The 14,530-nt window shown below is 44.6% G+C and overlaps 1 protein-coding gene across 4 annotated transcripts in view; it reads right to left on the reverse strand.

Moving 5' to 3' along the window:
- Positions 1-1,616, reverse strand: part of GRIA2 (glutamate ionotropic receptor AMPA type subunit 2) — an 81,016-nt gene extending 79,400 nt beyond the window's left edge. Inside the window, exons 1-2 of one of the 4 annotated variants that reach the window (XR_013224730.1) lie at positions 984-1,611; positions 180-320 (exon numbers count right to left, since the gene is read on the reverse strand). Coding sequence is in view for 3 of the 4 variants with exons in the window: in XM_077300019.1 (XP_077156134.1) it covers positions 180-320; positions 984-1,077 (235 nt within the window). In the remaining variant the exon portion in view is untranslated. Of the gene's footprint in view, positions 1-179; positions 321-983 lie in introns of all 4 variants that reach the window. The other 3 variants (XM_077300019.1, XM_077300018.1, XM_077300015.1) reach the window with 3 other exon arrangements.
- Positions 1,617-14,530: the final 12,914 nt, after the last annotated feature.

Below are 14,530 nucleotides of genomic sequence, written 5' to 3' on the forward strand. Positions count from 1 at the left end.
CTCCCCCCCCCCGCCCCCCACATCGTGCGCGCACGCGTGCACACACTCACACACATACACACATTTTCCTTCGCTGAATGCAAAAGTGCCCCCAGTTGCCCCCCCTTCTGCTGCTCCGATGAGCAAAGAGGACCAGGCAGCCCAAAGGATTGGAAATGAAGGGAACGTTCCGGACTTACAAGCATTGGTGACAGCAAAGCTGTTGGCCACCTCCAGATTGTCGATGTGGGGCGACAGACGGAACTGCGAAGTGGAAAACTGAACCATCCCTACCCGAAAGGCGCTGTATTCCTGATCGGCTCCCCTGGGGAAGAGCCCCCCTGCAGGACGACAAACAGACACAGGACAAGAGAGACACACAGAGAGGTCATGAGCGCGGCAGGGTCGGCGGTGGCAGTGGGGAGCGGGGGGGGGGGGGGAGCCCTGCCTTCCTGAGCCCCCGAAGCCTGCCTCGAATCCGAACAGCCTCCAGGCTCCTTGAGCCTGGGGGGGGGGGGCTGGTCCTGCTCAAAATCTCGGGCATGGCTTGTCCTCCAGAGAAAGTGTGCTCTGGGGCGGCGGGGGGGGGGGGTGGAGGACTCTGGCCAGCCGAGCCCGCTGCTTCTCCCCGGGAAGGATGCGCTCCGGCTCCACGCCGCTCAAAGGGGGCTTTCTTTCCGCCCGAGTCCAGCGGCGTGTAGATTGCACCTTGGCCAACGCCATCCATGCACCACTGGGAGAGGAGCGAGGCTTTGAAAGGGCACCCTGGTCCGTGGGTGGCCCGGGGGACAGAGGAAACGCCAGGCGATTCGGAGAAGAGGGGCGAAGCCCGGCACTTTTCGCATCCATTCCCTCCGGCGGAGAAGATTCCGCTGAAGGCTTCGCGCCAAGAAGACGCCACTTGAAGCCAAATGACCGGCTGACCAAATCGAGGGAGCCTCTCCGAGAAAGGCTTGGGGGTGGGCGGGGGGGGGCGGAAGATCCCCTGTAAAGAGGCCACTCACCTATTTGTATGCCGTTGGAGTAGACCCCCCAGATGAGTCCCCACGCCAAAGGAGCCAGGAAGAGAGCAATCTGCCGAGCCTTTTGCATTGCCATGAAAAGTAGAGCCTCCCCAAAGCCACGGAATATTCCTTCGCTTCTCCTGCCGCGGCCGCCGCGGCTCCTTCCTCTTCCCCCGCCTTCCCTGCCCGTTTCTTGCTCGGCAAATTAGATCCTCTGCATCTTGGGGGAGCGGCTGGAAAGGAGCCCTGAGCAAGGGGGGTCTGGGGCCCGCTGCTGCAGTGGTCCCTAGGCCAGCCCAAGGAAGAAAGCGGCGGCTCGAATGCCGTGGTGGTCTATGCCGCGCTTGTGGTCCCGGCGCCTCGGTACATCCAGCTCCTTCGCCAGCAATCCCACACATTCACCCGTCTCTCTCTCTCTCTCTCTCTCTCTCGCACACACACACACACATTCACACACACTCACGCGCGCACACACCACACTCACACACAGGCAGGCGAGGACCAGGCGTGCGCGTGCGCCGCCAGTGCTCGGGAGCGCGCCTCCGCCCCCTCCTCGCTCGCCCTGCGCAGGCCGCCGAGCCCGCGCCTTTGCAAGAGGACTGGAGCCTTTGGCTGGCCGTTCCGCCGAGCAGGAGGACAAGGCGTCGCTTTCAGCACCGCGGACAGCGCGGCGGAAGCGCCGATTGAGGCGGCGCGGGATGTCACGTTCAGGCGCTCCCGCCAGTGACAAGGTTGCCCACTGGGGACAGTGGGGGATGTTGGCCGGTCCACTGGATACAGTGAGAGCCAGGAATGCCTCGGGCTTCGCTGAAATACCCTACAGCACACAGACGTTGCAAGGGAAATGCCGAGTGGATCTTCAATGAAGGTCTGGGATTGGAAAGACAGCTCCTAGAGTGGAAGGACAACTACGGGGAGAAGCAGAAGTGTCCTGGCACAGGAATGACGGCCTTGCCCAGTGGAATGATGACCCTTTGGAACAGAATCTGTGCTCTGACAACCCCCATAATGGAATGGCAGCCCGCTGGAATGGAAGCAGTGCTCTGTGACTGGAATGACACCCCCCCCCCCCAAAAAAAAGGAGGAATGGCAGATCCCAAGATTAGCATAAGTGGTCTGGGACTGAGGAGACAGCCTCCCTGCCCCTGCAAGTAGCAGATGTTCTGGGCCTGGAATGCTGGCCCCTAGAGTGGAATGACAGCCCTTGCGGGTAGAAGAAGTGTTCTGGGACAGGAATTACAGCCACCATTCAAGAAGGAGGAGGAGGAGGAGGAGGAGGTGAAGAAGAGGTTGTGGTGGTGGTGATTTTTATACCCCAATTTTCATTACCTAAAGGAGTCTTAAATTGGCTTACATTCATCTTCCTTCCTCTCCCTACAACCAACATCCTGTAAGGGTGCTCCACCAGGACTGTTCTGTGAGAAGAACACTATCAGGACTGTGACTTGTCCAAAGTCATTTTTGAGGCTGTATGTGGAGAAATGAGGAATCAAGCCCAGCCCCCCCCCCCCCAATTAGAAACCACCACTCGTAACCACTGCCACAAGCTGGCTTCTTGAGCTATTCTATTCTGTTATTCTATTGCTAGGAACCATCATTCCACTCTGTGGGCTGTGATTCCAGGTCCAACAAAATCATGCTACTCCCAATGGCTGTCATTCTATTATGGGGCCTGTGATTCCAGTTACAAAACATTTCTGCTATTGCCAAGAACTGCCAATCCACGCTGGGAGCTGTCATTCCAATCCCAGAACATTTTTGTTACTCTTGGACATTATTATTCCACTCTGGTCCCTAACATTCCAGTCTCAGAGAAGAAGAAGAAGAAGAAGAAGAAGAAGAAGAAGAAGAAGAAGAAGAAGAAGAAGAAGAAGAAGAAGAAGAAGAAGAAGAAGAAGAAGAAGAAGAAGAAGAAGAAGAAGAAGAAGAAGAAGAAGTTGGTTCTTATATGCTGCTTTTCTCTACCCGAAGGAGGCTCAAAGTGGGTTACAATCGCCTTCCCTTTCCTCTCCCCACAACAGACACCCTGTGGGGTGGGTGAGGCTGAGAGAGCCCTGATATCACTGCTCAGTCAGAACAGTTTTATCAGCACTGTGGTGAGCCCAAGGTCACCCAGCTGGCTGCATGTGGGGGAGTGCAGAATCGAACCCAGCATGCCTAATTAGAAGTCCACACTCCTAACCACTACACCAAACAGAGCATGATTCTATCACTATGGACAGCTCTTCTACACTGGGGACTGTCTTTGCTGTCACAGAACCCTTCCGCTACTCCCAAGGGCTGTTATTCCAGTCCCAGAGCAGTCTATCTGAGACCAGAGATCTTCATTCAAAATCCGTTTCTCATTTTCACTGCAACTTATGTGTGCTGTCTATTTCCATATGCCAAAGCAAATCAGTTGGCATTCCTGGCTCCCATTGTATCCATTGGACATGCAGGCATCTCTCATTGTTCCCAATGGGCAATCCTAGCTTTCTTTTGGACTTCCAGCCTCCACTTCCTGATGCTGCAGCAAAGCACACTGGCTGGCGCTTTACATGACATGGTAGTCATGGTTTTGACCGCCTGTCCCCCATTTATCACCATTATAATGGTTTCGACTGCCTGTCCCCCATTTTGCTTCTGAGCAAGCAAAAGAAAATGTGGGATGTACCACAAGCAACTTTAAAAATGCCTGGGATCCAACACTTCTTCTTTCTCCCAGTCTTCCTCCCACTCCCCACTTCTCTCAGATCTGAGGAGCATCTTGGTTGGAGGAAGAGCTGAAGTGGAGTTTCCTGCTTGCTTTTTACATGCTAGTCACTTTTTAAAAAATTGGTCCTGTGAGTGGATGTCTAAGAAAGCTCTTTTAAAGAGAAATGAAAGAGGTGAGTAGCATCTAGCACATAAGAGTCTGTTTCCCTGCATTTTTAATTAAAGACATATTTGGTCTTTTTGTTTGGTTTGAGTCAAGGGCATGGGTGCTACTAAATCCAGCCCGATCTTGGGGAACAGATGGCTGAAGTTCAGTACTCATCTGAGTCAATGCTCAGTGTGATACAGGGATATTCACCATACAGGAATGGGCTTAATTACATGAATCCATCATGACATGCATTACCCAGACTTTCCTGGGGCATCTAATAAAGAAGATGGACAACATGGCCCTCTGAAGCTAGCTACAGGGGCACTGAATCATCTTGGCTAGCTTTCTTTGGAGCACCATCCCAGGGTGAATTGAACTGGCTCCAGCAGAACTTTAAGGTGATTGGAAAGGAGTTTGCTGTCTGAATAACTGCACTATGTTCTGCTCATTTGATGATCATAAAAATCCTCAGACTGTACATGCTTTGCTGCCCTAGACCAAAAACTGCCACTTTAAAGCTACTAATTGAACCTAAATGACTGAAGTTCGGTGACCAAAATACAGTGAAAATTACTTACCTGCAGCATAGTCCTAAGGAGAGTTACAACTTTCTAAGGCTGTTGACTTCACTGGGCTTATAAATGGGTCACTTTGGTTAGGACTGTAGTATAATAGTGTGAAGCTGTTAACGTTATGTTTTCATGGGAGGTTTTATGGGTTATATTGTGTTTCATTGATTTTATATTGTAAGCCTCTTGACATTGTCAAGAGTGGCGGGGTAAAACTTGAAGGATAGATAGATAGATAGATAGATAGATAGATAGATAGATAGATAGATAGATAGATAGATAGATAGATAGATAGATAGATAGATAGATAGATAGATAGATAGATAGATAGATAGATAGATAGACAGACAGACAGACAGACAGACAGACAGACAGACAGACAGACAGACAGACAGACAGACAGACAGACAGACCCCTTTTCTGGGAGTAAGCTCCATTGAGTAGACTATGACTGTACTATAATAATTAAGCTGCTTACTTCTAAAAAATACTTCCTCAAGGATAGAGGTCAAATGCCAAATTTGCAGGATTGTTTCCAGGTATTTCATTCTTCAATCAACTGCTTAAATAAAAGCATGCATTTCTCAGGAGATAATAGAAGGTAGCTGCTGTCCGCTGGATTTGGTACGTGGCAAAAATCTGTGCAGTCATCCCTCACTTTGAAAGAGAACACCCACCAAAAATTAAAAGGAAGCTGTCAAAGTCATATATTTCTCTGCATTCACTGGAAAGCCAGTATACTAGCATGCAGCAGCGAGAAAGCCACTGTAGTAGTTAGAGCTGGCTTTCTCAGCCAGGGTTTTGTGAAACTCTGGGGTTTCTTGGTGGTCCTGCAAGGGCTTCCCAAATTGGTGGGAGTTAATTTTTTTTTTTTACTTATTTGTACGTGTTAAACATTTATTGGGTGATATGGCCATATATGGTCATGTTGACCCGCCTCCCACCAAATGGCCAATGATGAGCCTGGAGGAGATAGGAAGGGGATGCGGCCCAGGTGGATGTGTACACAGCTACACTATTCTGCATGACTGTGCCACTGGAGATTTCTTGAAACCTGAAGAATGTTTCAAGGGTTTCTCAATGGTAAATAAGTTGAGAAAGGCTGAGTTAGAGTGTCAGACTAGTATCTGGGAAACTGCAGGTTGAATAGATGACTTTAAGCCCATTATGCACTCAAAGCCTCACAGAGTTGTTGTGAGGATAACATGAAAACAAGGAGAATGCCATGAGCCTCCTTGGATTTCCTGATGGGGCACAGGTGGGACATAAATGAAGAAAATAAATAAAGTGCCTCCTTCCAGCTGACATTCAGTTCTGCTATGAAGATGCTGATGAAAGAGATTCACCATTTTACAAACCATTACAATTTTCCCTTGTAAAGCTGGACCATGGATAGAAAAAGACAAGATTTTCTCCCATACCTCCCCACATTTAGGATCCTGATGCAGGATCTTAAAATTAAAAGGAGACCTAAACCCTGCACATTTTCATAAACACTAGTGGTTTAAACTGACACCAAGTCACAGTTAACTTAGGGTTTTCAAGGCAACAGAAATTCAGGGGTGTTTTCTGTTGCCTGCCTTCCCATTACAACCCTGGTTTTCCCTGGATGTTTTCCATTCAAATACTAGCCAGGGCTGACTCTATTTAGCTTCTGAGATGTATTGAGATAAGGCTAGCTTGGGTTATCCAGATCAGGCTTATAAACCCTGCCCCTGGTTAATTCCCTTCTGTACTTTCCCTCCAACTGGTGCCTAACTCAGCTGGCTTACTTTGACATCTCTTCACCTGTGTGTTACTTTTTTATTAAAGATACACAATCTCCCACCTTGCTTTACACATGAGTGGGAAGCTGTGTACTGCCAGATCCTCCCCCAACTGCTGCTCACAGAAACGCTAACTGGGAATCAAATTTGATTCCAAAGGTTATATAGTATAGTGGCTAAGAGCAGTGGACTCTAATCTTAAGCACCAGGTTTGATTCTCCACTCTTCCACATGAAGCCCGCTGGGTGACCTTGTGCCAGTCACAATTCTCTCAAAGCTCTCTTAGCCTCACACACTTCACAAGTTGCCTGTTATAGAGTAAATGAGACACATGAGAATAGACCCAGGCTGAGAGAGGGCTTCAGTAAGTGTAGCACTTTGAAGGATAAATATTCGGGGGGGGGGGGGGGGCTATAAAAGATCTATTTGGATACACTCTATTAGTGTGGGAGCCTCATCATTCATATTGTTTACCAGCTTATAGTTCTCATTATTACATCACATGAGTGTATTTAAATATTAGACCACTGAAGAAGACCCCAAGGAGGGTTGAAACATGTTTGGGTTTTTTTGGTTTCTTGTATTTATCCATGTGTCAAAATGTTTTGGATTTGTGCGATATGTGTTGATGTTTTAAAGTTTTAGATGCGCATATGTACTGAAATAAATATTAGTATTTTAATATTTATTATATATTCTGCTGCTGCCCAACCTTTCATGTTCCTAGCTTGTGTATACAGGTTGGGTTATTTTGTTCTCTTTTTTGTTGTTTCATTTTAGTTGCCCATTTATACTCACTCTCTGTTTCTTGTTAATTAGCCCATTTTTAATCCACAAGAGGACTTGTCCTCTTTTCCCATGACTGCTGAATTTTCTTAGAAGCGTTGGATGAGAAACTTTCTGGAAGTCTATGTAAACAACATTTAATAGGTTGTCTGTGTCCACATTTGTTCACTCCCTCAAAGTCCTCTAAAAGGTTAATGAGACAAGATCTTCCCTTACAAAATCCATGCTGATTCTTTCAATAGTTTTTGTTCATCAATGTGCCTACTAATTCTGTCTTTAATAATGGATTCCACCAATTTACCTGGTATTGACATTAGATTTACCAGTCTGTAATGTCCTGGATCTCCTCTGGGGCACTTTTTAAAAGATGAGGGTTATATTAAGTACCGGCCCATCTTTGAAAATGGATGTAGATTTTAGCGATAAATGACATGTTTTTGTCAGGAGATTTACAAGTTCATATTTGAGTTCTTTCAGAGCTCTTGGATGCATGCCATTTGGGCCTGGAGATTTGTCTGTTTTAAATTTGTCCATAATTTGTAGGACCTCCTCTCTTGTCACCTCAATCTGACTCTAGTCTGCTGCCTTTTTGATATTAAACACCAGCAGCTTGGTTAGGAATAGGCATGAACCAGCCATGCTCATAAACTGAAGAGCAGCCCTGAAGGTCCACAAATTTTAAGGCCATTCATGGTGGTTCATGGCCATTCAGGAAGAGTGGGAAAAAATGGGTCATTGCTATTTATTCGTTCCCAACTGTTTTTTTTAAATTCTTTAATGGTTTCTGTTGCCAGATTATAAGGAGAAATATGTAGGCTGCTATACTTTAAATACAAGAAAGTTGGAAACTAGGAGATAATCATCTCCATATGGAAGCAGCCTTTGATGGCTTTTTGGTTGTAATACAGTATATCTTCTATAGGACAGTGCTCAGGTACCTGTAGGTCTAATAAAAAAGAGGACAGTTCAAAAATAAGTATATGCCTAGAAAAACAGTGATAATATGGAAGCTTAGTAAAACCAGTGACCAAAAGCATTGGGAGTGGGGGAATTCTGTGATGTATTTAGGCACCAACATTTATTCATATTAAAGTATGGATAATGTATTCATGGCCCAAGCCTTCGGATGTTAGAGGAAGCATTTTTGTCTCCTTTAAACAGAGCTCATTAAAAAAGAAAATGATTGCCTTAGCACTAACCCACAAAAATAATTGCTTGGGGAATCTAGAGCTCAGATAATGTTAGGACAGTAATTGGCGAATATATCTTATTTCAAAGGTGGCAGAAGAGGGTCCTAAGATTAAGTACAACTTTCAGTACCCATTTTTTAAATAAAAAGTGTGTATTTGAAACAAGAGTGCATGGGCTACATACATTTATAACCCCTCATAAATCATAGTAATTTGCCAGCTACGGAACAACCGACTCCACAGAATGTTACCTATACGACATTAAAGGGGCTAAACAAGAGATAATAGGGGCAAGCGTCCTGGATTGTTAATGGATCTACCTGTTCACATATATAGACAGGATGTGGTGTCTATAAAATGTATGGGTGGACAGGGAGATGTGAACTATGCTGCTTGTGCATGCTGTTACTGCGGGGATTTGTCTTCCTAGAATGGCTCATGTATATTGTGTGTGTATAAATGTACACGGTGTGAAGTAGGGAACTAGGACAAGGAAGGTCCCTTCTCCTCCCTAATCTTTTTATTTTTAATTAGACCCTTAAACCCCCTCCATTGTGTATAAATGGAGATCACACAAGGGTTTCCTCCCCCCCGGGTGATAAACTAGAGATCTCCTAGGAATACAATTGATCTCCAGGTGACCAAAATCAGTTCACCCAGAGAAAATGGCTGCTTTGGAAGATGGATCTATGACATTGTATCCCACTGAAGTCCCTTTTCTTCCCAAATCCAATCTCCCTCAGCTTTCATCCCCGAAATCTCCAGGTATTTCCCAACCCAGAGCTGGCAATTCTAGATAACACATAAACAGCATATACATATCTTCCTCTTATGATTAGTTGAGTCCTAAATTAGATAAGTAGATTCATTGACAGCACTTAAATAACTAGTGTACAATCTTTGCAAAGGCTCATCTGTCTGTCTGTCTTCTAAAATACACAAACATATCTGTATATCTGCATCTGTGGCTATGGCTTGTATCCCACACTATCCCACAGTAAAATGTGGAGCCTCCCTTATGATGGAGGAAGACTGCAAATTTTGTTGAGCACAATAGTAAGGTGCAAACTGTGACTGGCCTGTATCCACTCCCATCTTCTGAAGATGTGAGGGCATTTAAGTTTTCTTTGGAGAGGAAGACAATTTCTGCTTATTCCTTTTTGCCATTGTAGATCTCCATCTTGCCCTTCTATCACTAGTGTGTGATTTCCTTGCAACCCCAAAGTCCCCAGAAATGCTGCTCCTTCAGATAAATGGGACCCCAGGAAAAAACGAGGGGAAGTCTAAGGTCTGCAGTGGAAAGGGGGCAAGGGTGAAAATCACCCTTTAGATGTTTTACACAGGATCTAACCCTATTATCTATCTATAATATCATACACTGATATTTTAGAAGGCCTTTTCAGGTATCCATGACAAATTATATTTTATTAAATCTTGACATGCTATATCTCAATGCAGATGATTCCTAAGCCTTCTATTATGGTAATAAGTAATAGTACAAAGGCATTGCCTTTCAAATTAAAATTAATGCCTGTTTTCTGTTAAGTGTTCCAGTCCTTTGAGAGATTTTAATCAGAGGCAAAATATTTTACACGGTCGCAGAAAGAATGCTCGCTTTTCATTGTCTTTATTAACCATGAGTAGTAAGGCCCATTATGAGCCTCTTGTGGCACAGAGTGGTAAGGCAGCAGACATCCAGTCTGAAAGCTCTGCCCATGAGGCTAGGAGTTCAATCCCAGCAGCCGGCTCAAGGTTGACTCAGCCTTCCATCCTTCCAAGGTCGGTAAAATGAGTACCCAGGTTGCCTGGGGGGTAAATGGTAATGACTGGGGAAGGGAATGGCAAACCACCCTGTATTGAGTCTGCCATAAAAACACTAGAGGGGGTCACCCCAAGGATCAGACATGATTCGGTGCTTGCACAGAGGATACCTTTACCTTTACTTTTTAGTAAGGCCCATTGCATTCTATAATGCAACAGGAACTAGCTTATGATTTGGTGTGGGTTTAGTGATGCATTTGGAGGCTGGCAACCCTAAGAGGAGGTCTCTCTATGCACAGCAGTCCTGACCCTAGTCAGGTTTATGCACACCTAGGTAGCGTGGAATTCCAGAACATGGAATATGGCAACCTTAACTCCTCTCTGCAATGTTTTCTTAACCTGAAATAGGTCAGGGTGCTATGTGGCTGATTATGTGGTTGCAGAGGTATTATACACTTTTGAGGCCCCACTTCCAAAATTCAAGGAATATTTCCATACCAGGGAGAGCCAACCTCCAGGTGGGGCCTGGAGATTGCCTGGAATTGCTGCTCATCTGCAGACTATAAAGATCAGCTCCCCTGGCAAAAATGGCTGTTTTGAAGTCGTGATTATGTAGCATTGAAAAACTTATACCTTTGATTTCATAGGACCTTACTGGCAAATACTGATTTTTATGTACCAGGCCAAGCTTGAGAAAAGTCACTTCAGTTCCTATGACTCTCCAGCCATTTACTTGGTCACCATTTACAGATTCAGGCTGTAAATATTCTATATTTAGATCTTCCTGTACTTTCCAGACTTGCAGGACCCATACTGGTCTGTCGGTCCCAAAATGCAAACAGTTGTGGTAAGGGCTGGCCAAAGGCGGGACACACCCACACCAATCCGCCCCAACCTCAGCCTGCAAGCCTCTACCATCATCTCTACTATTGCTGCCCATCTCTAGATTATAACGATCAGCTCTGCAGGCAAAAATGGCTGCTTTGGAGGGGGAACTCTGAGGCATTGTACCATTTTAAGGCCCTCCTCCAAACATTCAGGAATATTTTCAACCCAGGGGTAGTCAACCTCCATGTGGGTCCTGGAGACCTCCTGGTATTGCAACTCATATCCAGACTATAAAGATCTGCTCCCCATGCAGAAACAGCTGCTTTGAAGGGTAGACAGCGTTGTTGTACAGAAGAAACATTTAAGGACTCCCACGCAGGTTGTTGTGGAGATGAAACACTTGAGGCCTACTGCACAGAGCTGTTGTGCAGATGAAACTGGAGGCAAAAGAAACCCTGCAACAGCATCCAATGTCACCTGTACAACAAGCCTGTGTAGTAGGTCTCAAATCTATAGAGAGTTGTGGAGAAGAGCCATGCATGGCTTGGCTGCATCTGCCCTCAAGAAGTGAGGCCGGCCACATCGGTATTTTAAGTGAGAGGGGCCTTTTCTGTGACCTCCCTGTCAGTCAACCATTAGGCAGAATGGGAAAGCTCTCCCCCCTCAAAAGGAAAGCATGCCTATGCCCTGACTTCCCTATGTTGCTTTCGAAAATGTTTCCCTCCCCTCAGTTAGGGACTATTAGGCTTCCTCCACAGCAGGCCTGAAGGGAGGAGGAGGGTGCGGAATCCTGAGCCAGAGTACCAATTGGCCGGGGGGGGGGGGAGATTTCACCAATAAGAGTCTTTGGAACCTTTGGCATGTTGTCAGAAGGATGAATCACTCTTTATGTATGTAGATGACAGAGTCCTATGTGGGCAAAGTTAACTAGGAACTAGAAACTACTAAACACTATGCTAAGAAGTTAATTCAAGAGTGAAGTACAGGTTTAATGATCTCTATCATTCACAGGCAATTTTTTCCTGTATGCAAATCACCTTCCATTGATAAAACAATGCAAAATCAAATCAAACAATAGTGCGTGGGAACATGAGGCGGTAACAATCAAAGCCTTAAATGAAAAAAGCTTCCAGGCAAATAAAAGTAAAATCAACTTCATTCAACAAAGATTTGTTTATAGCATTTCAGTTCATTCCATCATGCTTGTGCCTTGACCGTGGTGTGGCTGATGACCACCTGCCAGCTACCAAATGTCAGGGCTGTCTGCCCGTGGAGAGAAGACAAAAGCCAGATCCCCTTCCATCACATCTAAATCCAGGTCCTGTAGAGAACCAACTTCCTGAACAGCATTTTGCTTCATATGTTAATTAGATTTTGCTGTGAAATTTAAGGAGTGTTGGCCACTCTGAAAGCTGATTTTTTGGCTGAAAAGTGGGATAAAACATTAAATAAATAGGTAAAATTTCCCTCTGTGTTCTTCTGATGGAACACATTTTTCCCCTTGTGAGTTATACTCATTTAAATTTGGCATAGAGAATTAATTCTGTTATAGAAAATAAAGGATTCTACTATGGCACAGGATTTGGCTGTTGGACTAATAGCACAAGTTCATGCAGACCTACTCCAGTCTAAGTCCATTGATATTAGCAGGTGTCAATGGAAATACTTCTGCATGGGGTTGCAGTATAATGTACCACTAGATTCTTTTGACTTTTACCTCTGCGTAGCGGATTAGGATCACTGGCCTGTATCCTATCACTCCCCTAAGTAACATTTGAAGTCTTCCTCCAGCCTAAGGAGCCATAGTGAAGGAAGAGACACAAGTTGGAGTTAGGCTGATTAGACTGGAGGGAGGCTTCTTAAGCTAAAGTAGGACACTACCAAATTTGTTGTTATTTCTTTGATATTGCCTAAATGATATCTGGAGGTATAGCAGCATGGTGTAGCTGCATGCCAGAAGCTAACCTGGGTCAGTACTTACATAGGATACTACTGGGAAAGCCTCTGCAGAAGAAGGCAAGGGCAAATAACTTCTGCTTCATTCTCTACCATGAAAGCCCCTTGCTGGAATTGCTGTAAGTTATCACTTGATGGTACTTATAAAGGTAAAGGTATCCCCTGTGCAATCATGTCTGACCCTTGGGGTGACGCCTTCCAGCGTTTTCATGGCAGACTCAATACAGGGTGGCCTTGCCAGTGCCTTCCCCAGTCATTACCATTTTACCCCCCAGCAGCAAGCTTGGTATGCATATATATGTACATAAATGTTGTCGGTGGTTTCTTTAAAAGTACAGGACCCTCCACCCCCACTGCCGAATCTAAATTGTTTGGCCCAGTTGTCAATTCTCATCAGATTCTCAGCAGGTTTCCTTGGTTTTCTTCTGGACATTTCTACGGTACAGGTTTTGTAGGTGCATATCTCACATTTTTGCCATCAGTTTTGCAGCATGAACGATTTCCCTTGGCAGCTTCGTGTGAAAAGCTTTTTAATTAAAACATACCATCTAGTGTTTCTTTTAAAAATCCACTTTAAACAGAGGGAAAATGTCTCTGTGTTTTACGTAGCTTTAGTGAAGGAGAATGGATGATATTGTATGATTCAATGAACAAAGCCATAAAAGGAAGCCATAAATAAAATATAACACTATATATAGCTTTTGGTGGGTATGAGTATTTATATGTTTGGGTTTATAATCTCATTAGATGGCATTAGCTTATACCATAGGATTAACGTGCTACAATAATGGTGCAGAACACTCTGTAAATCCAATTGTAAATGACCCTATTTGAAAGCACTGAGACAGAACCACATCATTTGTCTATAATAAAGTCCTTCCCGGGGCATTTGTTGAAGGCAGAACCATGACATTGCAAATGAAAGGAGCAGATCCAACAAAGGCATGTTGGTTTCCTGATGGACTGCATCCAAACTAATGGACAAAAAAATATACATGGGTATGAATGGAATACCGAAAGGGAATGAGCAATGGTGGATGACAAAAGTGGGACTGGAAAGGAAAAAATACCAAGAAGATGAATTTACGAAAGGCAGCAAGTTAGTTGACTGCCGTACCTTTTCTTGAACAGGACCCTGTGCAAACAAATATAGGCAGCCACAGGAACTGGTTTCAACAACAATATAAGAGAAAACACTGTGGCATAGCTGGCAAACACAACTCTGTAATAATAAAGAATTCAAAAGTTCATTAAAAGTTGTCTTCCTTTATTCAAGTTGCATACGTTTTTCTGTACTGATATGCGAAAAGGTTTGAAATACCTAGTTTCATCTCAGCTGTGTCACAGCATAGTATTTCTAAAAAGATATAAAATACAAAAACAAAAAACAAAAACAGAACCATCATAATATACAGAAGAACAATGCTGGTAAGCATACTGAATAGATTAGATGTACGGGGAGGGGTGGGTGGGTGTTCTTCTGTATATTATGTGCAGCTTTATTCTACAGTTTGTAAAGTCAGGCACCTGGAGAAAGCACTCCACAAAACCGGAGAATAATGAGCCAGCTGCCAGAAAATTCCTTGTTGTTTATTGTTCTTTTTTTGGCTTGTATGTATTTGTGGTTGCCACACCATTCCACTGCAAGAGAATCACTTGTTGTTAGCTATTGTTCAGTTTCTTCAGTTGGTATATGATCTCTGTATGATTTTTCTATACTGATTTATGTCAGTTATATGAAGAAGAAGAAGAGTTAGTTCTAACATGACACTTTTCGCTACCCGAAGGAGTGTCAAAGTAGCTTACAATCACCTTCCCTTTCCTCTCTCCACAACATACACCCTAT

Source organism: Paroedura picta, chromosome 10 (assembly GCF_049243985.1).
Source record: "Paroedura picta isolate Pp20150507F chromosome 10, Ppicta_v3.0, whole genome shotgun sequence".
NCBI classification, from domain to species: domain Eukaryota; kingdom Metazoa; phylum Chordata; class Lepidosauria; order Squamata; family Gekkonidae; genus Paroedura; species Paroedura picta.